Source organism: Rhizophagus irregularis, chromosome 25, assembly GCF_026210795.1.
Source record: "Rhizophagus irregularis chromosome 25, complete sequence".
In the NCBI taxonomy this organism is placed as follows: Eukaryota; Fungi; Glomeromycota; class Glomeromycetes; order Glomerales; family Glomeraceae; genus Rhizophagus; species Rhizophagus irregularis.
The window spans coordinates 3,567,070-3,591,406 of record NC_089453.1 but is presented as its reverse complement, the minus strand read 5'-3'; the positions used below and the strand labels follow the sequence as shown (position 1 = coordinate 3,591,406).

The following is a 24,337-nucleotide window of genomic DNA, read 5'->3' as shown; positions in this document are numbered from 1 at the left end:
TGATGATCATTGCCCGGATTGATGATCAGTATTCCAGATCAAATCATCCTCCATTCTTTTCAGTTCATCATTAACATATTCATGTATGGACTTAATATCTCTTGATGCATCAACTGATATTCTCAGTCTCCTTGACATTACATACATTTCAGGATATTCACAAAGAGAGGGTGGTGTTATAGTACACATGAAATTCTCAACATGAAAATTTGGATTAAGTGAAACGAGCTGACCTATGGCTTTTTTGCTAACATCACACCCTTCCAATTTAAGATACTTTAAATTAAGACACGAACTAGCAATTTCTTTGATAATCTTATTAGTAAATTCGCAATAGCTAAATTCAAGATGTTGAAGTCTTGGGCAAGAATGGATAATATTACAAATCGATATCCCAATAATCTCTGTATTACAAGAAATATTTAGATATTCTAGTTTATATACGACCGCGCAATTGCACATGACCTTTATCAGTCACTTTCCCACCATTAAAGCATTCGTACTTACTCTTTTGCAAATTGAGATACTTCAGATTAAATATGCTAACTACTCAATTTAGTGTTTTATCGCTAAATCCTGTGCCAAAATTTAAATTTAAATGGACTATATTTGGAAATAAATGCGCAATACCATTCAATTTTTTATCTGAAAGTGGATGGTAGTTTGAAATTTTTAGATGAGTTAAATTTGAGCTATAAACTGGCTTTTGTCTTTTTTGTACTACATATTTTCATAAATTTTTTCAATGGAGAGTGACATTTATTTTCCCACTTTAGCTCGATACGTTTCCATAAAATAGGGACACCGCATCTGTATCATAATCGAAAAACAAATAGAGCGGAATATAGTGACTTATCTATCACTAGGAAATATAGAATCCGCTCTAATAATTCTGGTAAATTTATAACATCCAAATGCGCTATAAATAACATATGCTATATCTTTAACAAAAAATAAAATTACGCATATTGATGATTACTGCTTCGGATAATCATTATTCTGCATTAGGTTCATATTTTACTTTTTTGAATAGGATCGCAAAATTATCATCTAATAATAGTTTTAAATTGCATATATCCAAAGTTGCACCATTTTCTCATAACCATAGTATTCCCAATACTAAGTCAGAAAAATAATCAGGCCAATCTGATCCAAGAACTATAAATTCAACAAATGTGCTTTTATGCTTTTCACCATCTTCAAAACCAATATGCAGATTGACTTTTTCTAATGTAGAATAGGATGCATCTGGAGTTATAATGCTATTGCTTTCACTGGGATATGTAATTCCTAATTCACCAATATGTTTTTGGCTAATGCAATTTATATTAGTGCACGTATCAATTGATACCTCAATAAGGATATTTTCTTCGACTACACAATTCACAAATACCATTTTATTATGGCATATAATATTCAAATATAAAAAATAGACATCTATTCACCACTTCAAGGTTGATCGTGAGTATTAGAGGCATGTAGTTCTAGTGTAAAGTCACTCACAATGTTTAATCTCTTTATTAATTCATCGTTAATATAATTATCTAAAGATGCAACATTTCTTAATGCATCAAATGGCATTTCCAGACGCCTTGCGAGTACATACATCCTATCTGGGACATCAAAAGAGGCTGGCATTATAGTATTCTCAAAATTCTCAACATGGATATTTGGATTAAGTGAAACGAGCTGATTTATAGCTTCTTTACTAATATTATTACATTCATCCAGATTAAGGTATTTTAAATTAAGACATGAATAAGCAATTTCCTTGATAATCTCATTAGTAACTTCACAATAGCTAAGGTCAAGATGTTGAAGCCTTAGGCAAGAATGAATAATATTACAGATTGATGTTTCAGTAAATTCTGCATGCAGATAAATATTTAGATATTCTAATTTACAGCATGTATTTGCTAAAGCAAACAGACCTTTATCAGTTATTTTTTGAGAAAAAATGGTATTAATATTTGCATAATTACATAAATTAAGATATCTTAAATTAGGGTATGCTTCTACTATCAGAATTAGTGCTTTATCAGAAAAACCTGTACTTCTTTTAAAATTCAAATGGATTATATTTGGACATAAACTCACAATGTCTTTGATTTTTTTATCTAAAAGTGAATGGTAATATGAAATTTTACGATGTGTTATACTTGAACTATAAATTGGTTTTTGTCTTTTATGCACTATTTTTATAAAATTTTCCAATTGGGTTCGATTCAGTTGCCAGTAATTTTTCTTACCTTTTTCCTTTAGCTTAACATGTTTCCATAAAATGGGAGCACTGCATCTATACCCCTATAAAAAATATATATACGGTTAGTATACTGTATTTTCGTATTTTGCGAACAGTATATTTATAGTATTATTACCGTATAATTACAGTATTTTCACATACTGTATATATTCGGTATTCTGCACACCGTATCATATATACGGTTTGCATATAGTATATTTTTCCAGTTTCACCCGTATGTTTTATACTTGTAAACAGTAGAAAAACCGTATGTTTTATACTAATAAACAGTATATTGTTTTATATTTTATATTGCGAACAGTATACTTTTCCAGGATAAACCGTATATTTTATACTGATAAACAGTACTTTTTTCCAGTTTAAACTGCATATTTTGTACTGATAAATAGTATATATTATTCAATTAAATCGTATATTTTATATTTGTAAACAGAATTTAAAATGCATTTATAATCAATTTATTAAATAATATTAAATATACAAATATTTTTTTATAAATAATATAAATAAAAAACTAGTATAAAATAATATACTATTTGTAAAAAAAATAATATTAGCAAAATATAAACAAAAAAAAAGAAATTTAATTAGTAATATTATCATTATTTTAAATATAAAAAAGGAATAATAAAAGGTTCGTAAAAAAAAAGAAATTTAATTAGTAATATTATCATTATTTTAAATATAAAAAAGGAATAATAAAAGGTTAGTAAAAAAAAGAAATTTAATTAGTAATATTATCATTATTTTAAATATAAAAAAGAAATAATAAAAAGTTAGTAATATTATTAATATATTAGTTAGATATAAAAAAGTAATAAAACGATAGTAGTAATGTTAGTAATATATTAAAAAAATTAAATAAAATACATAAAAGTAAAAAAAATATAATTAATATATGTTAACATATAATATTAATATAAAAATAAAAACATAAAACGGTGTACATATAGTTGTTTAGTTAAAACTCACCATTACAATTCCAGAGAGATATTAGTGAAAGTAATTGTTAATTGATATACGTGCATATCACTTTTTGTATAACTAGTAGTTTGGTACAAATATATATATTATATATTATCAAAATAAGTTTTTTATTTAATTTTTATTATTATATGTTAAAATAATTTTGGTATTCATTTTTATTGTCTTTTTTTTTCTAAAAAAAAGAAGAGAAAAGAATATTTTTGAAAAAATAAACAAAAAATAAACAATAACGTGTTATTAATGCATGTGATCGGCGATCAGCTGAATTTTAATTGGTTAAATGTAGAAATGCGAAAATTAAAAAGCAGAAGTATTTTTTTTAAAATTTAAATCATACAGATTGTTTTTAAAGTTTAATTAGTAATTTAAAAGTTCTTTTTTTTTAATAAGAAAATTTGTAAAAATTTTTCTTAATACTGCTTAATTTTTAAATTAAAGCCTTAATACTAAATTAGCTAAATTAGAATTAAGAAAAATTTGTGAGAATTTTCTTTGATATTGCTTAATTTTTAAATTAAAGCTTTAATATTAAATTAGTTAAATTAGAATTAAGCAGTATTAAGAAAAATTCGCAAGAATTTTCCTTGATACTGCTTAATTTTTAAATTAAAGCCTTAATACTACTAAATTAGTTAAATTAGAATTAACATATGGACTGATTTATGGAATTAAGTTTTTATATTCAAAAAACTAACTTTATTAAGAAAATGCTAATACAATTTACATGAAAATGATAGATTCACACCGCTGATATAAATAAAATTGATTTGATTATATTATTTTTTGATTTTTTTAATAATATCATTAAAATTAAAAAATTTAAATATAATTGTCATGACAAAATATTGAATAACTTAACGTATATATGTGCTAGACGAATGAATTTATATTCATTAGAAAGAGGTAATCAAGAGCTATCCATAAACCAAATATCATATGAATTGGATCACAAGTTGCTGAATAATTACGTTCAATATATTTATTTTTAACCTTTGACTTTGATCGTTAATAACTTCACATCTAGTAATTCGATTTGAATAATCTTTTTTCGTTCAGGTAGAGTAGATTCTGGGCTTTCATATGAATATAAATATATGTGTTTAGCATACATGTACGCCGAGATATTAACGATTTTGTTAATTGAATAAAACTCTGACACAAAAATTTTTAAAATTATAATTCTTACCAAAAGATGATCTTTACAGGTATTATTGGGCTCTTTTTACTTTACTTAACAAGTTTTTATTTGCCATTTCTGTTTTAAATTAAATAAATTAATAAAATCAATTTTAAAAAGTAATTAACAAGTAGAATAAAATTAGTATAGTAAAAAACAAAAAAAAAACATCTCAAAAACTCTAAATCATAACTTACATTTTTATTTTGTATATATTTTTACAAAAAAAAGAAGGAAATAAGGTTAAAAATAAATGAAAAAAGATTTTTCTTATTAATAAAAATTATTAATATTTGTTTTCTTACTTACTGATTAAAAAAAACCTGCTGTATATGCCTATAAACTTTTTTAAGTCACCTAACAAAAATCTGATTGAAAAGTGATTGAAAAGTGATTGAAAAAGAAAGTAGTTGCCATTGTTATTTTTGAATAAACGTTAAAAAATTTTTTTTTTATTTTTTGATAGATTTAGATCATCTGATTATGTAACACATACAATTTAAGCTTGTGAAACATAATTCTTGTTAAAATGTGCAAATCTTTATGTTTGGCTAATTTCACGAATTGGCAGATATAAGCAGTATTAAGAAAAATTCGCAAGAATTTTCCTTGATACTGCTTAATTTTTAAATTAAAGCCTTAATACTAAATTAGTTAAATTAGAATTAAGCACAATAGGCAGTATTAAGAAAAATTCGCAAGAATTTTCCTTGATACTGCTTAATTTTTAAATTAAAACCTTAATACTAAATTAGTTAAATTAGAATTAAGCAGTATTAAGAAAAATTCGCAAGAATTTTCCTTGATACTGCTTAATTTTTAAATTAAAACCTTAATACTAAATTAGTTAAATTAGAATTAAGTAGTATTAAGAAAAATTCACAAGAATTTTCCTTAATACTGCTTAATTTTTAAATTATAATTTATAAAAATGATTTATAATTGAGTTTTGAATTTAGTATTATCAATCGGACTTTGAATTTAAAAATTAAACAGTATTAACAAAAATTCTTGTGAATTTTTTAATAATTGTGATTTTACATCAGTGAGTTTTTGGATAGTACATATTAGCAGATACTAGTATTGTTTGATGCTTTAAAGTGTAGAAAAACTTACTCTATCACACGTCAAATAAATAAAAATTGGCTGATTTTAGCTATATTTGTCCGATTTGTGACTTTTTACAGCCGTATTACCAATTCTTAACCACATTTTTCAGTTTTTTCACTATACAAAAAAATTGTATATACATTATGAAATATATATTTTTATAAAAAATTATATTGTAATATTGAATTAAAATTTAAAAAATATTTTATTAAGCAATATTAAATAAAAAACTAATCTTAAATAATTAAATTTTAAACAAAATACATTAAGAATATAAATTTACTTGTAATTTAATGTAATACGCACAATTATAAAAAATTAATAACTCCACAAATATTAACTGTGCCTTCATTAAAATAAATATTCAAGTAGATTCTAAGCTGCTGAACAATTTTTAATTAATAAAAGAAGTCGATTTACTTTGGCTAAAGTGCTTAAAATACGCTCTGAAGTAACAAAATGGAAAAAATAAAATTCGTAAATGAGTACCGTTGTGAAAATCGTGAATAACTCATCAAGTATTAACTGTACCTTCGTAAAAATTAATATCCAAGTAGTTTTTGACCTGCTGAACAACTTTCAATTAATAAAAGAAGTCGATTTACTTTGACTAAAGTGCTCAAAATACGCTCTGAAGTGACAAAACGGAAAAAAATAAAATTCGTAAATGAGTACTGTTGTGAAAATCGTGAATAACTCATCAAGTATTAACTGTACCTTCGTAAAAATTAATACCCAAGTAGTTTTTGACCTGCTGAACAACTTTCAATTAATAAAAGAAGTCGATTTACTTTGACTAAAGTGCTCAAAATACGCTCTGAAGTGACAAAACGGAAAAAAATAAAATTCGTAAATGAGTATTGTTGTGAAAATCGTGAATAACTCATCAAGTATTAACTGTACCTTCGTAAAAATTAATATCCAAGTAGATTATGACATGCTAAACAACTTTCAATTAATAAAAGAAGTCGATTTACTTTGACTAAAGTGCTCAAAATACGCTCTGAAGTGACAAAACGGAAAAAAATAAAATTCGTAAATGAGTACCATTGTGAAAATCGTGAATAACTCATCAAGTATTAACTGTACCTTCGTGAAAATTAATATTCAAGTAGATTTTGACATGCTAAACAATTTTCAATTAATAAAAGAAGTCGATTTACATTGACTAAAGTGCTCAAAATACGCTCTGAAGTGACAAAACGGAAAAAATAAAATTCGTAAATGAGTACCATTGTGAAAATCGTGAATAACTCATCAAGTACTAACTGTACCTTCGTGAAAATTAATATTCAAGTAGATTTTGACATGCTAAACAACTTTCAATTAATATAAGAAGTTGGTTTACTTTGGATAAAGTGCTCAAAATATGCTCTGAAGTGACAAAATAAAAAAATAAAAGTCGTGAATGAGTACTGTTGTGAAAATTGTAAATAACTCTTCAAGTATTAACTGTACCTTCGTGAAAATTAATATCCAAGTAGATTTTAACCTGCTGAACAACTTACAATTAATATAAGAAGTTGATTTACTTTGGCTAAAGATCTCAAAATACGCTCTGAAGGTAAAAAAATTTGTAACTTAATACTACTGTATAATATAAAAAATGTAAATAATTCCAAAAATATTAACTGTACTTTTATGATCTTAACAGTTTTAAACTTACTAAACTACTTTTAATTAAAAGAATAAGATTTACTTCAGCCAAAATGCTTAAACCATACTTTGAAATATATGTAAAAAAAATATAATATTTGTTTATATTTTAAATTATGAGTTATTTAATTTAAATGTATTTATATTTAAGAAAAAAAATATTTTAATTCTATTTTATAAAGTATTTAAAAAGTATTTTAGTAAAGTTTTTAAGGCAAAAAAATAATTATAACTGAAATAAAAAAAAAATCTAAGTTAATAAATAAATATTAAACCGTAATACATAATCACATGTTATATATTAAAATCGAAAAATCCTATTACAAATAACCAAAAATCGGCAATTTCATGTTAAAAATCAGAAATATTATATTAAAATCAAAAATATTTATTAAAATCGGAAATATTATATTAAAATTGCCAAAAAATCAGACAGCCATATTAAAAAGGGTAAAAATCTGATTTTTATTTATTTGACCTGTGTATATCTGTAGAAAATACGGTATAAACGTATGAATTTTAATATACTGTAGAATAATACGTATACCGTATCCTTTATTTACAATATTTTTGTGAACCGTATACAAAATACTGATATACAGTAGAAATGATATACATTATAGACGTATGAATTTAATATACCGTATCACACAGTATGTTTACCGTATACTTTATTGTATTTTTTACTAAACACATTTTGCGAACAGTATATATTATACTGATATGCCGTATGTAAAAATGCAAACTGTATCAAAAATACATATATACAGTATAAAAACCGTATACATATTTTTTATAGGGATACCAAAGCCGGCAAACAAATAGAGTGGGATAAAGTGACTTATCTACTGCTAAGAAATGTAAATTATGTTTTAGTAATTCCTGTATATTAAAAATACTTGTATGCGCCATAAATAATATATGCTGTATCTTTAATCGAAAAAATAAATTTTCTGGGTTAGATCAGACTTCAGATATCCACTCAGCTCAAAGTAATTGAACATGCCTACAACTCTATCCTGTCTTATGTTCTTGACAGTGATTAAGCCAGTAGCCCTATCATATATGTGTTCATATTTGACCAGTAATGGCAAATACTGCATAGAATTAGTAGTGAACTTATCCATTATCTTGCGCTGGTTATTTCTCAATTTTTTAGCCATACTAATAATTTATTTGATTCAATTATATTTGATCAAAAATATGCAAAGTGCCTGATTCATCTCTTTAAACTACTACTAATTGAATACGCCTACAACTCTATCCTGTCTTATGTTCTTAATAGTGATTAAGCCAGTGTCCCTAATATATATGTATTCATATTATTTGACCGGATTGCATAATGGCAAATACTGCGTGGAATTAGTAGTAAACTTACCCATTGTCTTGCGCTAGTTATTCCTCAATTTTTTAGCTATACTAATAATTTATCTGATTCAATTATCTTTGATCAAAAATATGCAAAATGCCTGATTTATCTCTTCAAACTACCACTAATTGAACACACCTACAACTCTATCCTATCTTATGTTCTTGACAGTAATTAAGCCAGTGGCCCTATTATATGTGTGTTCATATTTGACCAGATTGCATAATGGCAAATACTGTGTGGAATTAGTAGTGAACTTACCCATTGTCTTGCACCGGTTATTCCTTAATTTTTTAGCTATACTAATAATTTATCTGATTCAATTATCTTTGATTAAAAATATGCAAAGTGCCTGATTCATCTCTTTAAACTACCACTCGCTTAACCTTTCTTGATCGCGCTCTTCTTCGTTGCTTAGCCAAAAGCGTAAAAGCATGAGGGACAGCCTTTTTTCTCTTATAGTAAAGATGTTAGCCGTAATTGATTAGCTAATGCTGTAATATTACAGTATACAGCATTACAGTTATAACACTTTTCATAATACTGTAATTAGGCCGTAATGCTGTAATTAGATCATAATACTGTAATTAGGTCGTAATGTTACGATGCAGAACTTCTATAATAAGAACTTAAAAAAATTTAAATAAAATTTGATTTTATGATTAGATTTTAATTTTATAAAAAAATTAAACTCTATTTATTAAAAGAAATTGATTTATAAAATAAAAAAAAAGTCTCAATTTTTCAGATTATGTAAGCATCATGTGATACATATATTAACCAATCAGAAATTAGGATTTTATAAGTTATATGATATAAAATTTATATAATATATTTATTTATTGTATTTCATTATAAACTGATGAATTAGGTATATAATGATGAAATTTGTATTTTATTATATGTATTTTTTGACCAAATTAAAGTAAAATTACTTAGTTTTTAAATTTTTTCATTTATAAATTCATCTGAACTGTCTTTTAAATATTCACTTGATGGTATATAATTATCATCTATAACATTAAATTGACTTATATTTAAACAACCTTATTCATTAAATCTTTTTTTGCAGTTTTAAAATTTTTTTTCTTCTTGACATATTAAAAAAAAAATCTGTATATTAAATGTGGTTAAAAAAACCTATAATACAAAAATTTAAACTAGTCTTAATTTTGACTAAATTTAATTAATATATTTAAATTACAGATTTTTAAACAGCTAAAACTCAGCCAAAATTTAATTTAAAAAAAAAATAACTGATAATTTTTAAAGCTAATGGTCATATCTATAAAAATTATCGGTTAAATTTTTTACTTTAATATAAAAAAATTTTTTTTTAGGAATTTATAATCAATCAATTGTTACTATACATAAGTAATTGAGTATAGAGGTTCTGCACTATATCTGGGTCAATCCAGATTTTAAATCCGAATCAGATAATTCAGATAGAAACTGAAAACTGGATTGTATTATTTTTAATTGCAAGCTACAGAGATGTACAATAGTTCATTAGAATTGTCTCATTAAGACAGATCGAATGGCGCTAATTTTATCCTTATACAATCACTAGTAGATGCCAAGATATTCAACAAAACATCAAAAATCAGCATTTTATATATTGCAAATTACGATATTGCGCCATTTTATGTTTTGTCGAATATCTCGACAACCAGTAATCGTATAGAGATGCAAAATAGCTCATTCATCAAGACGAATCTAATGAGCTTTAGAGCATCTTTCTATGACTACTGAATGTCAAGATACACGATAAAATATCAAAATCTGCATTTTTTATTTTGCGTACTGTGCCATTTTACGGTTTTCCAAATATCTCAGTATCAAGTGATCGTAGAAAGATGGATTTATTACTATTCGATTCGTTTCAATGAGACGATTCTAATGAGTTATTGTGCATCTCTGTACGATCACTAGATGCTGAGATATTTAGCAAAATGTAAATGGCGCATTATCACAAAAATGAAGTGCTAATGTTTGATGTTTTGTTGAATATCTCGATATCCAGTGGTCGTAAAAAGATGATCTAAATCTCATTAGATTCGTCTTGATGCAACGATTCGAATGAGCTATTGTGCATCCCTATACGATCACTGGTTGCCGAGATATTCAGTATAACGTGAAATGGTGCAGTATCGCAAAATAAAAAATGCTGATTTTGATATTTGGTTGAATATCTCAGCATTCAGTGATTGTATAAAGATGAAATTAGTGCCATTTGATCCATCTTAATGAGATGATTCAAATGAGCTTTTATGCATCTCTTTAATCCGCATTTTAAAAAAATCCTATTCAGATTCTGGTTTCTATCCAGGTTATGAAATACGGATTTACAATCCAGATCGATTCGGATGTAATCCAGATATCCAAAAAAAAAATCCAGATACGGGTCGAAGCACTACAACAGTAACTCTCTTTTTACGTTGACTAACAGGACTTAGAACTGAAAATAACATTATCATAGATTTTGAGAAACGCATTCTGTAGTGGACATAGAAGAAATATTATCTATCCTACATGGAGTTGATGCAAAATTAATATCAGCGAACATTTGTGATTCTCGCATGAAATTATTATAAGGTTGGCTAATTATATATAAAAAAAGAGAAAGGAACGAAGGAATGGAGAGAAAAAATTTAACAGAATCATAATTACTTTTCAAAATCATATGCGTTAACTAAAGGTAATAAATAAATTTAAATTTCCATCACATATGACTACTCTCATCTAATATTTTGATTTTATGTACTGACAGGATGAAAGTTAAACCTGGAACTTTTAAATCGAATAATTAGTGTTATACTCCGAATGGAAGGTGCAATCAATCTAACAGGCTAGCGGAAAAAAAAATTTTAGGGAGGAAATTGTTACTTAACAAGAGAATAGCCAGAAATGAAAAATTCCTAGTTTGTATGTAGTAATTATTTTTAATGCTTTTGTATTTACGATTTTCTTATATTATCTATTTTTTCAGTGTGACTACTGTTCATGCTTTACTTACTGTAAAATCAGATTTTCCACAGGATACGGACTTTTCTGAAAAAAAATTTATGAACAAAATATTCCTTAACTCTCCTATTCATTTGCGAATCACCTCTTAATATTATGACTAGAAAAATAAGTGATTGCTTGAGAGGAAATCCATTAGAAAATTAAATTTTGAGAGAAAGAAAAAAATTTTTTAGTCATCTCACGCAAGTATTAATGAATACTATACAGAAATAATATTTCAAGAAATTTCATCACACTCTTAAAAAACAAATAGAATATAAGTTTGTATACTCTAGTTAAAAAATAAAATCGAATGAAGTGTGATAGATCTTTTAAGATTTGTATTCCTTCGAAAATATTACCACTATAAATTCATAAAAAAAATAAAATTGAAAAATTAGTAATATGAGAGTTCATATTTGTTAACACTGGTTAAAATAGTCCATTTTAGCAAAATTTTAAATTGTAATACTAAAATAATACAAAAATAATACGAAAATAATACTAAAATAATAAAAATTTCCTACAAAATAATACGAAAATAATATGAAAATAATACTAAAATAATAAAAATTTCCTATGAAAATAATACTAAAATAATACGAAAATAATAAAAATTTCCTAAAATAATAATACAAAAATAATACGTAAATAATACAAAAATAATATGAAATAATACTAAATTAATAAAAATTTTATACGAAAATAAAAAAATTCAATCCACAATTCCACAAAAAATCCCATAATTTTCAAAAAAAATTCAAAAAAAACTGACGAATTCACAATCTAAAATTTGAAAAAAAAGTTAGTATAATAAAAACTCAAACAAAAATTAAAGTACAAATTTATACCATTTGTCTGTTTCATCTTCCATTTCTAGCGATTCTTCCACTCCTATTAGTTCTGATTCTTTCACTTCCGTTAGTTCCAATTCTTCCATTCCCGTTAGTTCTGATTTTTCCATTCCTGTTAGTTCCAATTCTTCCATTCCCGTTGATTCTGAATCTTCTATTACCACTATTTCATCCATCTTCGCTGACACTTCCGCATCTTCCGCCATTATTAGATTCTCCATCATTTGAATCAGCGTCTCCAGCTCAGAAAAGTTGGTATCAGCCAGCGTATTCTACTCCACATAGGTCCAATTTGGAGCACCTCGTGAATGACAAGAGACGATATTATATATCTCATCGTCATAATTTCACGTTCGTATCAATTGTGCAGATTGAAGAAAGAAAGCGTGTTGGTCTGATACATTTCGTAATAAATCTATTAACTATTATTAGAAAAAAAATCAATCCTATTACGAAAAAAGTAAAACAAATAAAAAATAAAAAATAAAAAAATGCGACAAATAAGTTATCGAACCTCTTCAGATCTTCAAGACAGATTATAAATATTGATATGTCTTTTACCATCTGGTTGCTCTTCATCCGATTCAGAATACTCTGGAGAGTAATATCAGTTGTCACTTAAAACATTCAAAAGTTCTTTTTGATCATAATTCTCAGTTTTTCATCATTTTTGTTGAAAAGCAATTTTGCGCCTTTAACTCGACGTGCCTTTTTCTATATTTAAAGTTTCAACGAATGATGAGATTTTTTTTTTGAAATAATAAAGAAATTATTTACCTCATTTAACCGATTATTTCGATGTAAACAGCGATTATCTTTGTTTAAAGTGCCGCATTGTTTATATAACAAGCGCACTCTGCGATATTTATGTAAAGCGAAGAGCCAAGACTTGACTTGCCTGTATCGTGGAGTATACCTTGGCTTCATCGCTTCAATTAGTTGAGGTATAACCTGTTGAAGAATTTCATCATTTAACTCACTGGTAAACTTTTCATCGTATTTTAATTCTAGTTCAATTAAAAAAGTTTTTAGAATCGTCTTCATCTCGGCCTAAATTGAACAAAATATCGGTTTAGCGAGCGTTAAAAGCATACATTGAAAGAGGAATTTTGGACGAACCCTAGCTTCTTCTTCATCTACTTCCATTTCATCTTCAGAATCGCGCACAAGATTTTTTCCTTTCCTACGCTTTGTTGGTCGTTGATCCTCTTCAAATTCGATATCTTGAAGGTCAGATGAATGTCGGTGACGCAAGCCGTCGTTTTCCTGACTAAGTATATTGTTATACGATTGTAATTGGCCAACATCTAGCCGTAGGTCACGCAACTCGCCATTTGCATTATCGAGTTGCCGATTTAATTCGTCAATTCTTTCCCGTAAGTAAAGTTGCCTGCCGAAACTCTACAGGCCATTGTCGAAATGTCGAAACTAAAACCTGTCGAAATGCCGAAATGCCGAAATAGTTTCGACATGTCGAAATTGTCGAAACCTAAAAATATTACGTTTCACGTAATAACTCGGCATCCAATGATCGTAGAAAGATGCGCCATAGCTCGTTGGAATCGTCTCATAACGACGAGTCGAATGGTGGTTAGATCGTCTTTCTACGATCACTAGATGCCGAGATATTTAACGAAACGTCAAAAATTGGCATTTTGTATTTTGCGATACTGCGCCGTTGACGCTTTCACATAATAACTCGGCATCCAATGATCGTAGAAAGATGCACCATAGCTCGTTGGAATCGTCTCATAACGACGAGTCGAATGGTGGTTAAATCATTTTTTTACGATCACTGGATGCCGAGATAATAGGCGAAACGTCAAACGGCGCAGTATCGCAAAATACAAAATGCCAATTTTTGACGTTTCGTTAAATATCTCGGCATCTAGTTATCGTAGAAAGACGATCTAACCACCATTCGACTCGTCGTTATGAGACGATTCCAACGAGCTATGGTGCATCTTTCTACGATCATTGGATGCCGAGTTATTATGTGAAACGTCAAACGGCGCAGTATCGCAAAATACAAAATGCCGATTTTTGACGTTTCGCTCAATATCTCGGCATCTAGTGATCGTAGAAAGACGATCTAACCACCATTCGACTCGTCGTTATGAGACGATTCCAACAAGCTATGGTGCATCTTTCTACGATCATTGGATGCCGAGTTATTAAGTGAAACGTAAAACGGCACAGTATCGCAAAATACAAAATGCCGATTTTTGACGTTTCGTTAAATATCTCGGCATCCAGTGATCGTAGAAAGACGATCTAACCACCATTCGACTCGTCGTTATGAGACGATTCCAACGAGCTATGGTGCATCTTTCTATGATCATTGGATGCCAGTTATTACGTGAAACGTAATATTTTTAGGTTTCGACAATTTCGACATGTCGAAACTATTTCGGCATTTCGGCAAATCAGAGAGCCAATGTCGAAATGTCGAAATAGTTTCGACAATTTCGACATGCCGAAACTCCCTAATTTCGGCAGGCAACTTTACCCGTAAGTAGGCATTTTCTTCTCGGAGATCATACGTTTCTAAAAAAACGTTAAAGTCGACCAGAACTCTAAAATGAATGCAAAAGTCAATTGTAGCTCACCAGTTACATCTCTAGTCCAATTACTACTATAAGGTTCGCGTATAATTGGCGTTGATTCTCTCCTATATGGTTCGGCGATGCGTACATTGCTCCTATACGGTTCGGCAATGCGTACATTCGCTCCTATATGGTTCGGCTGTGCGTGTAATGGGCGTTAATTCCCTATGTACGGTTACATTACGAATCGGTGGTACCATCCTGCTTTGTTGCGAGTACAAGCTGGATGGTACCACTAAGCGAAATGGCCCATTATCTTCCGAAGCTTCTGGTATCGACGTTTGTTTTTGAGTCTTGGTAGAACCAGAACCGGAAGCTGCGGATTCCTGTATCGACGTTTGTTTTTGAGTTTTGGTAGTACCGGAACCGGAAGCTGCGAATTCCTGTGTCGACGTTTGTTTTTGAGTTTTGGTAGTACCGGAACCGGAAGCTGCGGATTGTTGTTTCGACGCTTGTTTTTGAGTTTTGGTAGAACCAGAACCGGAAGCTGCGGATTCCTGTATCGACGTTTGTTTTTGAGTTTTGGTAGAACCGGAACCGGAAGCTGCGGATTCCTGTATCGACGTTTGTTTTTGAGTTTTGGTAGTACCGGAACCGGAAGCTGCGGATTGTTGTTTCGACGCTTGTTTTTGAGTTTTGGTAGAACCAGAACCGGAAGCTACGGATTGTTGTTTTGATATCGACGTTTGTTTGGGAGAATCAGAACTTACAAATTCCTGTGAAGAAGTTTGTTTGTGAGACTCTTGACGACTTTTTTCGACACTTTTTTTTCCAGATCGTTTCATTCTTTATAGAGATTTTAATAAACAGAAGAATAGTAAAATTAGTAAATAAAGTAGAACTTTCTTTCAAAATGACGAAAAATATTGTTCGATTTATATAAAAGTTGATCAATATAAAAATGTATTGCAAATTTTATAAAAATTACGAGAATTGTTTATCGAAAAAATAAAATTATTTTTGCGAAAAAAATTCGATTGATGGAGCTTTATAATTTCAAAATAAGCTTTCCTGGGAAAAAGTTTATTTGATAAAAATAAAAACCGAAATTTGATTTATAAGTTAATTAATCGTTAAAAAAAGTCTAATCGAAATTAAACTTTTAATAAATCAATTGCTAACAGATCAATTTTAACCGAAATTTTCAAATTAATTAAAAAAATTTCTCATGATTGAAAATTTAATTAAATCGACTAAATCAAAATCTCGAAATTAAACTTTTAATAAATCAATTGCTAACGGATCAATTTTAACTGAAATTTTCAAATTAATTAAAAAAATTTCTCATGATTGAAAATTTAATTAAATTGACTAAATCAAAATCTCGAAATTAAACTTTTAATAAATCAATTGCTAACGGATCAATTTTAACCGAAATTTTCAAATTAATTAAAAAAATTTCTCATGATTGAAAATTTAATTAAATCGACTAAATCAAAATCTCGAAATTAAACTTTTAATAAATCAATTGCTAACGGATCAATTTTAACCGAAATTTTCAAATTAATTAAAAAAATTTCTCATGATTGAAAATTTAATTAAATCGACTAAATCAAAATCTCGAAATTAAACTTTTATTAAATCAATTGCTAACAGATCAATTTTAACCGAAATTTTCAAATTAAAAAAATTTCTCATGATTGAAAATTTAATTAAATCGACTAAATCAAAATCTCGAAATTAAACTTTTATTAAATCAATTGCTAACGGATCAATTTTAACCGAAATTTTCAAATTAAAAAAAAATTTCATAAAATTTTAATTTTCAAGAGAAAAATTGACTTCATTTGTCAAAATTTCATTAAATTTTAAAGTACATATTAATTATAACCGATTCTTTATCAAATTTTATAAAACATGACGAGAAGAAGATCGATTAATCAAATTATGGGTTCGGAAAGGATAGCAAACCGACTATCTTCTAGAAGGTTTAGCAAAAAAAGAACCAAAGTCCCTTGTTATTGTGACAAATGTAATGGAAAACTGGTTGTAACACGAACCAAAATGCTTCACAAAGCGGCGGAAAACACAACTGACTCGAATCTTAATAGTGGTTTGGCTTCATTGTTACTAATTAATCAAGAAGAAGATTCGACAATAACTTCGTTAGAAGAAAATCTGATAAATGAAGATATTTTGATATCTCCATTAAATGAAGAAATTTCGGTAATAACTCCTTTTGGAAGATTCGACAACAATTCCATTAAATGAAAAAGATAATTCGACAACTCCAGAATACAACGAAAATGAATATATTTTTTTACCTCGAAGCCGTACAAGAAGCTACGCAAATCGCCCACAAATTATGCTCGAACATTCAGGAACAGAAGATTTGAGCAATTCTGATTATGAACAACATACTGATACTTCTTCTTCTGATGGCAATGAGTCAGATGATGGAACTTTTGCCGATACTTTTGAAAATTATTTACCGCCAGATTTTAAGTCATATCAAGAGGAAGAAAAAACGACAATAGATGATAAATTTTCATGGATTTTATTGTGGATAATGACCTTTCGAAAAAAGTTCAATCTCCCCTGAAACAGTGACCGAATCTCAACTAAAATTCATGAAAATAGTGTTAAAAGAAATCGGTGGAGATATTTACGATAGCTTTCCTGACTTTCTATATCTGGCAAGAATTCAACTTGGCCTGAAAGATCGTTTCCATAGTTTCGTGCCATGTCCGAAATGTCATAAATTATATAATAAGACAGACATGGACGAAATTCAAAAAAATGACAGTATCGGTATCATAAGATGCAGTCACGTCGAATTTCCAAATTCTGCGTCTCAAAGGACGAAATCGTGTCAAACGGTCTTGGCTGAGAGAGAGGTTAAAAAGCCAGAATTAATATATCCATTTGTACCGATTCATCAACAATTGGAAGCTCTATATCGTCGGCCTCACTTTGAACGGTTACTTCGACATTGGTCAAATCGTCGACAATTCGATAACATACTGACCGATATATATGACGGTCAAATCTGGAAAACATTCAGAGAAACTGACGATGAAAATTCAGCCAAATTTTTCTGACCAGAAGTAGCCGATTCACATCTAGGACTAATGATAAACCTTGATTGGTTCCAGCCCTACGATGGTACATTTTATAGTATCGGGGTAATTTACGCGGCTATCTGTAATTTACCCCGTGACATTCGGTTCAAGCGCGAAAATTTGCTGGTTCTCGGTCTACTACCAGGACCGAACGAAGTAAGCTTGCACAAGATTAATCATTATATTGCGCCTATTGTCAATGAATTAGAGTTACTATGGAGTGGAATAACTTTAAATCGAACATTTGAGTGCCAAAACGGGAAAAATATTCGTGCGGCTTTAGTACTAATTTCGTGCGATATCCCTGCTGCTCGAAAAATATGCGGGCATATTTCAGCTTTGGTTTCTTGCCATCGGTGTATGAAACGAGCAAATTATGAAGACCACCAACATAATTTTGCAGGTATGGAGGATATGGAGAATTGGTTCATTACTCGCGATTCGACCGAACATCGTCGGAATGCTCTTGCATGGCGAAGTTGCAATTCCACCAATTCAAGAAAGAATTTCGTTAGTGAAAAAGGGGTTAGGTGGTCGGAGTTACTTCGATTGCCGTACTTTGACCCAATTTGTTTTATTATTGTAGATCCAATGCACTGCTTATTCTTAGGAATTGCGAGGTGGATAATGAAGAGGATTTAGATCGACGAGGGTGTTTTAACCCCGAACGATCTAAAGAAGATTCAAGAAAAAATGAATCAATTCAAAATACTGGCTGATTTGGGACGAATTCCCGGAAATATTGAGCGCGGAGAAGGGTTTTCGAACTATACAGCCGATCAGTGGCGAATTTTCTTTATGATCTACGCAACTACCTCATTGTGGGAACATTTACCGTCAAAAGATCGAAAAATCTTGACACATTTCGTTAGAGTTTGTTCTATTTTAGTAAGCCGAATTTTAGAAATTGAATTAATGGAAGAAGCTCATGAGAGGCTAATTAAAATAATTAAGCTTATTGAAGTACACTATGGAAGAGTAAAAATTACGCCTAATCTTCACCTTTCGCTCCATTTGTGCGATTGTTCGAATGATTTTGGTCCATTATATGCATTTTGGTATTTTTCATTTGAGCGTATGAATGGAATACTCGGTAAGATATTCTTTTTTTTACTTTTTTTACTTTATTCGGATGTTTACATTGTTAGTCTTATTTTTAATAATTTTTAAGGCTCGTTGCCAACAAGTAATAGACAAATTGAACCGGAAATAATGCGTCAGATAATGAATGATAATCGAATTGGAGATATCATTAGTTTTGACATTCAAACGAAAGGTTTAGAATTGCTTGAAGATCGACCCACAACTGGTTCAATATCGGCTGCAGACCAATTTTCTTCAAATGAACTAGAGCGGTTTTGGCTAAATGCTAAAAACATACAGGAATCGACTATTACTGGATGCGAGCCGTTTCCTGGAGAAATGCTGAAGCCTAGTTCCGAAGCAATAATGACCGAATCAATGCTTGAACTGATGGTTGCTTTTTATAATGCTTCTTATATCGAAATGTACAAGTTTCGCAAACCAGCAGATGAAATTATCCAAGATTCTATAACAATTCGAGTAAAGATAAATCAATTTGGAAGATGCCGAATTGGTTCTGAAGTATTTGGCTCCGCAATGTCAGTTCGACATACAAAAAGCTCGTATGTCCTAGCCAAATTTATAACTAGTGATGGGAAAGTCGACAGTTATCCTGGACAAATTCAATACTTCTTCAAACATACAGTCGACTTGCCAAATGGACAAATGGAACATAATTTGGCATATATTCGTTGGTATCGACCAGCTAGTACGAGTGAAAGTCGATATTATTTTCATATTGATGATGAAGACGAGAGCTGTAACGTCGAGTTGTGGAAATCTGAATTTTATGATGAAAGCCGCGATTGTATTATTCCTGTACATAATATCCTTTGTCGATTTATACTATCAAAATATCGAATTTCTACTCGGAGTAATGCTATTGAATATTTGGCGATTAATCCAATTAATCGCAAACTCCAAATTCGTTAATAATTAAGTGTTTTTAGTAAAAATCGGCCGAATTATTATTATTTTTTTAAAAAAAAAAAAATTTCATAATTACTTGTCGAGAGACACGTTTATTAGACGAATTACGAAATTTCCAAATAAAGATTCTTTTGTAGTATTTTTATTATAATTTCTTGACGAAAGACGAGTTGAAATTCATTTTTACAATTAAAATTTTTCGTTAATGATTATGCACTGAATATAAACAATGTAAACAAGTATAAATTCGAATTAAAAAAGAACATATTTTTTTGATTTTTTCCATTTGGCAAAAATGTGTCGATTTATATGACCAATCGGCAAAATTTTACTGAACGATCTCAAGTAACCATTTTTCGTATAACAATCGGTATAAGTCGATTTTTCACCAAAAGACTGAACGAGGTTTCGTTTAACAATCAGTATCAGTCGATTTGTGATTGATTTTACCGATTTTTACCATTGGTCAAAAAATGTGACGAATCACATGACCAATCGGCAAAATTTATGCCGAAAGCTCTTAACGGTCGAAAGTTTTGATTTCGACCAGTGACATTTTATAACTAAAAGTTTGACGAATAGTTTTGTTTCCGAATTTTGCCGATAATAACGAATTTTTGCCGATAATAACGAATTTTTGCTGATTTGTGATTGCCAAGTGGCAGGCGAACTGTGCAAATCGTCCATAATAATTTTGACGATTTTTTTTGGTAACGATCGGCCAAAGTTAGATCAACTTTCGTCCAACATTCGTCAATTTGAAATTTGGACGAAATGGACTATTTTGACCAGTGTCAATTTTAATTAATGATTCACATCATTCATAAACATAATTGCATGTAGCTGATATCTTTCTTGAACGTCAAAGTGAGCATGACATTCAACGCAATGCTCTAGTGATTGTATTTTTAAGGTTACTTGAATATCATCAAAAAATTTTGTTTTTAACAACAAATCGAGGTAAGAATTTTTGAAAATACATTAAAGTTTTACTGAATTATTCTGAATTAAATTCTTTATTATAGTAAAATGTTTTGATGCCGCTTTTCAATCTCAAATTTCAGTTGCCTTAAAATATAATGATTTAGACACTGATGGTTGGTTATATTCATTAATGATCAAAATATTTATTTTTAACTAATTGGAAGTTATTTTTTTGCATTCATAGCACATGAAAAAGTTTGGCGTACATTCTTGGATCGTATTGAAGAAAAGAATAAAAGCCAGGTAGACATTAAAAATTTGAAAAAGAGACCTCTAAATGGCAGGGAAATCAAGACGGCTGTGAGATTAGCAAAGGTAGATTTATTTGAGAATGCATTGTGTTGACCCAAAACTTTATATTAATAGATTATTTAAATTTAATTTAAATAGGCATTAACCACAAAAGATAACCCAGACTCATTGATTACCACAAAACAATTGGAAACAATTCTTGACATTTCAAAAACTTTTGGTGAAGAGTTGGAAATATAGATACAGTAAATTCAGTTTAAAAGTAATATAGCTTGCAAATACACATTAAGATGTAACAGCTCAATAATATTTTTATCACTTTTTTAACGTGCAGTTCTTATCATTGTTTATAACAATTCCTCACATTTTATTATCAAAATTTAAATAATTATTAGGGTTCTATAAGTTTTGATACATTTTCTATATAAAGACTGATTATTATAAGAAATAATTATTATAAACTTGATTGTTTATAAATGACAATTGACAAGAAAAAAATTATTTAATATATAAATGTATTTGATATAAAGAAGAAGAAAAAGTAAAATACTTTAAATTATGACCTATATGCTATAATTTCTCTCCTTTACTAAATTCGAGAAATTTGTCAACATTTCTTTAATTCTAACTAACTAATCTGATAATTACGTTAAAAGTTTATTAGGGTCCTGTCTAGACTTCTGCAAATTTGAAAAGAATGATATGGCCAAACAGTTGGAAGACAAAACTAAGGTCGTCTAATAACAATTGCTTGTGATCTATGAAAGGAACATCAAAGCAAAATGTTTCTAACGTAAAATACAAAGGAGTTTCTAGTATTTCATAAATTACACCTTGTCAACACATTTATAATTTGAATTTTCATTACAAATTCAAATTAATAATAAATTATTATATATTGCTTTATAGTTTCATATTACGAAATTATAGTATTCAATGTTTACTAAACGTTAAAACTCAAAGAAGAAATCAAGAAACAAAGAAACAACTTTTTCCAATATTGACGACTCTCATTTGATGCTGCGAAAAGTCTCCAATGACAGTAAAGATTTATCTAACCTTGTTTAGAAAAAGATGAATAGAAAGACATTTACTCTCAAAGAAAATATTAATAAATTGTGGAAGAACAATCCTCTCTACTAGATATTACACACGATATTGTCGATTCACCATATTAACATTTTCAGTTAGAAAAAGGAGTTAAAGAATTAGATGAAATAATTCAGTTGTCAATGGATATCAAGGTTTTGCAGTACCAACGGTTAAGGGAATAGTTGTTGGAAACAAGTATTTGGAAATGATCAAACACGCTGTAAACGGTCAAATATCAAACACGAAAAGATGATAAAATTCAACCACCAAATGTAATTGCCAAATATCAAGAACGAACAAATTAATTATGAATTGGCATGGATGGATAAATAATTAACCGAAAAGGATAAACATTTAGGAAGAGTAATGATCTACATGATGTAATATTTGTTGAATGATTGACAGAGAACCAATAGGATAATTAGAGTCGATCAATTGCGGCTTAGCAATCTTTAACAATAAGAACAATTAGAAAGAATAATTATAAGCCACAAAAGATAGATTATAAGCAAAACACATAAAGCGAGTTAAAAGAACATATAAAATAATGTCGGAAAGGTTAAAGAACATAAAATAACATAAAAGATAATATAAAAAGATAATACAAAGATATTATAAAAGATAATATATATGTATATAAAAGATAGCATATTAAAAGATAGCGTATTTAAAATATAGATAGTATATTAGAAAGATAGTTCAAAGATAATATGTAAAAAGAACATAAAAGATAGTATATAGATAGAATAGAAAGTAGCGTAAAATTTGTATAAATAGAGAACGGAATTCAAAGTAATTCCACAGTTCTCATCCACAGAACTCAATAAAAATATAAGTTTCATTTAATTATTTGTTAATGAAGTTTAATGTTAATTAAAGGTACACAGGTCGAAATGCTAAAAATCGGCAAAAAAAATGGCGCGAAAAGCAGTGGCTATTCTTGGCTATTCTTGGCTATTCTTGGCTGTTTTTGGCTATTTACGAATTAACCTATACTATTTGTAAATAGTTTATACAAATTTGCGAATAGTTTATGCGATTTGCGCCATTTTTTTTGCCTATTTTTGATCATTTGACGTGTGGTAATAGGTTCACCCTAAACTTTAATTAATGTTCGCTTAATTAATTTAATTGAATAAAATGGAAATTTCAAGATGAATTAAATATACGTTTTTGAAAAGTAATAATTCGTAGCGAGAGCTATCGAAGTTTGAAATTAAAGGTAAAAGTGGATATAATTTGGGGAAAATTTAGAGAAGTTAATTTTATTTTATATCGTTTGATGTTTTATATTACTAACGCTATTTATGTTGTGAACCAAGAATGTTGTTGTTATATGTGGTTGTATGCATGTTGTTCGTTGATTATATTGTTTGCTAATTATGCTGTTGATTATTTGTTTGTTCGTTTATTTGTTCGTTCGTTCGATTATTCGTTTGTTCGACCATGAGAATGCCCGTTCGATGTGGCAACTCTGTAAATTGATGACAGGGGGAATTGGGGGATCTCAACGCAGACTAAAAAGATAAAAAAAGTATATATAAGCTTAACCCCAAAACTTTTTAAAAAAAACACTTGATTTCCAGAATAATATCAATATACTGTATCATAAAACTCTTCAAAAAGAAAATAAAAACATTTAGTATTATCATAAAACTACAATAAATACAATTAAAATTAAATATACAAACTGAAATGAAATATGAAATACTAAGTACTAACATACCACAAAAAAGAAGAAAGAGTGAAAGATAGGAAGAGTGAAGATAAAATAAATTATGCCGGAGTTATGTAATAAAAGTGCTGATTAGCCAATCAAAAGTTGACTGGTACAGAATCGGTGGATCAGGTTAAGGATAGCCCAACACTGATCGTGACAAAATGTCACAGGTTTTCATATAAAGCA

General features: G+C 28.7%; 9 protein-coding genes across 10 annotated transcripts; 3 read left to right on the top strand and 6 right to left on the bottom strand.

The window, feature by feature from the left end:
* Window positions 1-6: 6 nt before the first annotated feature.
* Window positions 7-462, bottom strand: OCT59_017168 (uncharacterized protein; the record flags this gene model as incomplete). Its single annotated transcript, XM_066146189.1, has 1 exon — window positions 7-462. One exon carries the CDS (start codon window positions 460-462, stop codon window positions 7-9), a length of 456 nt encoding a protein of 151 aa, XP_066003909.1.
* Window positions 463-1,096: 634 nt separating this feature from the next.
* Window positions 1,097-1,396, bottom strand: OCT59_017167 (uncharacterized protein; the record flags this gene model as incomplete). The annotated part of the gene is made up of 1 exon (XM_025332639.2): window positions 1,097-1,396. One exon carries the CDS (start codon window positions 1,394-1,396, stop codon window positions 1,097-1,099), a length of 300 nt encoding a protein of 99 aa, XP_025169399.2.
* Window positions 1,397-1,449: 53 nt separating this feature from the next.
* Window positions 1,450-2,452, bottom strand: OCT59_017166 (uncharacterized protein; the record flags this gene model as incomplete). 2 transcript variants are annotated; one of them, XM_066146188.1, is made up of 2 exons in its annotated part: window positions 1,450-2,304; window positions 2,405-2,452. In XM_066146188.1, the coding sequence occupies 2 exons, from the start codon at window positions 2,450-2,452 to the stop codon at window positions 1,450-1,452; spliced, it is 903 nt and encodes a 300-aa protein (XP_066003908.1). The 2 variants fall into 2 exon arrangements, with proteins under 2 accessions (XP_066003908.1, XP_066003907.1); XM_066146187.1 differs by lacking the exon at window positions 2,405-2,452 and having other exon boundaries at window positions 1,450-2,192; window positions 2,269-2,296.
* Window positions 2,453-5,912: 3,460 nt separating this feature from the next.
* OCT59_017165 (uncharacterized protein) lies at window positions 5,913-6,587 on the bottom strand (the record flags this gene model as incomplete). The annotated part of the gene is made up of 5 exons (XM_066146186.1): window positions 5,913-5,983; window positions 6,069-6,113; window positions 6,289-6,354; window positions 6,441-6,477; window positions 6,585-6,587. 5 exons carry the CDS (start codon window positions 6,585-6,587, stop codon window positions 5,913-5,915), a joined length of 222 nt encoding a protein of 73 aa, XP_066003906.1.
* A 5,813-nt stretch (window positions 6,588-12,400) lies between these two features.
* OCT59_017164 (uncharacterized protein) lies at window positions 12,401-12,628 on the bottom strand (the record flags this gene model as incomplete). The annotated part of the gene is made up of 1 exon (XM_066146185.1): window positions 12,401-12,628. The coding sequence occupies one exon, from the start codon at window positions 12,626-12,628 to the stop codon at window positions 12,401-12,403; it is 228 nt and encodes a 75-aa protein (XP_066003905.1).
* A 2,495-nt stretch (window positions 12,629-15,123) lies between these two features.
* On the bottom strand, window positions 15,124-15,813 carry OCT59_017163 (uncharacterized protein; the record flags this gene model as incomplete). The annotated part of the gene is made up of 1 exon (XM_025327802.2): window positions 15,124-15,813. The coding sequence occupies one exon, from the start codon at window positions 15,811-15,813 to the stop codon at window positions 15,124-15,126; it is 690 nt and encodes a 229-aa protein (XP_025169401.2).
* A 1,072-nt stretch (window positions 15,814-16,885) lies between these two features.
* On the top strand, window positions 16,886-17,239 carry OCT59_017162 (uncharacterized protein; the record flags this gene model as incomplete). Its single annotated transcript, XM_066146184.1, has 1 exon — window positions 16,886-17,239. The coding sequence occupies one exon, from the start codon at window positions 16,886-16,888 to the stop codon at window positions 17,237-17,239; it is 354 nt and encodes a 117-aa protein (XP_066003904.1).
* Window positions 17,240-17,333: 94 nt separating this feature from the next.
* On the top strand, window positions 17,334-17,570 carry OCT59_017161 (uncharacterized protein; the record flags this gene model as incomplete). The annotated part of the gene is made up of 1 exon (XM_066146183.1): window positions 17,334-17,570. One exon carries the CDS (start codon window positions 17,334-17,336, stop codon window positions 17,568-17,570), a length of 237 nt encoding a protein of 78 aa, XP_066003903.1.
* A 2,842-nt stretch (window positions 17,571-20,412) lies between these two features.
* OCT59_017160 (uncharacterized protein) lies at window positions 20,413-21,579 on the top strand (the record flags this gene model as incomplete). Its single annotated transcript, XM_025311658.2, has 5 exons — window positions 20,413-20,473; window positions 20,947-21,063; window positions 21,129-21,200; window positions 21,272-21,402; window positions 21,478-21,579. 5 exons carry the CDS (start codon window positions 20,413-20,415, stop codon window positions 21,577-21,579), a joined length of 483 nt encoding a protein of 160 aa, XP_025169402.2.
* Window positions 21,580-24,337: the final 2,758 nt, after the last annotated feature.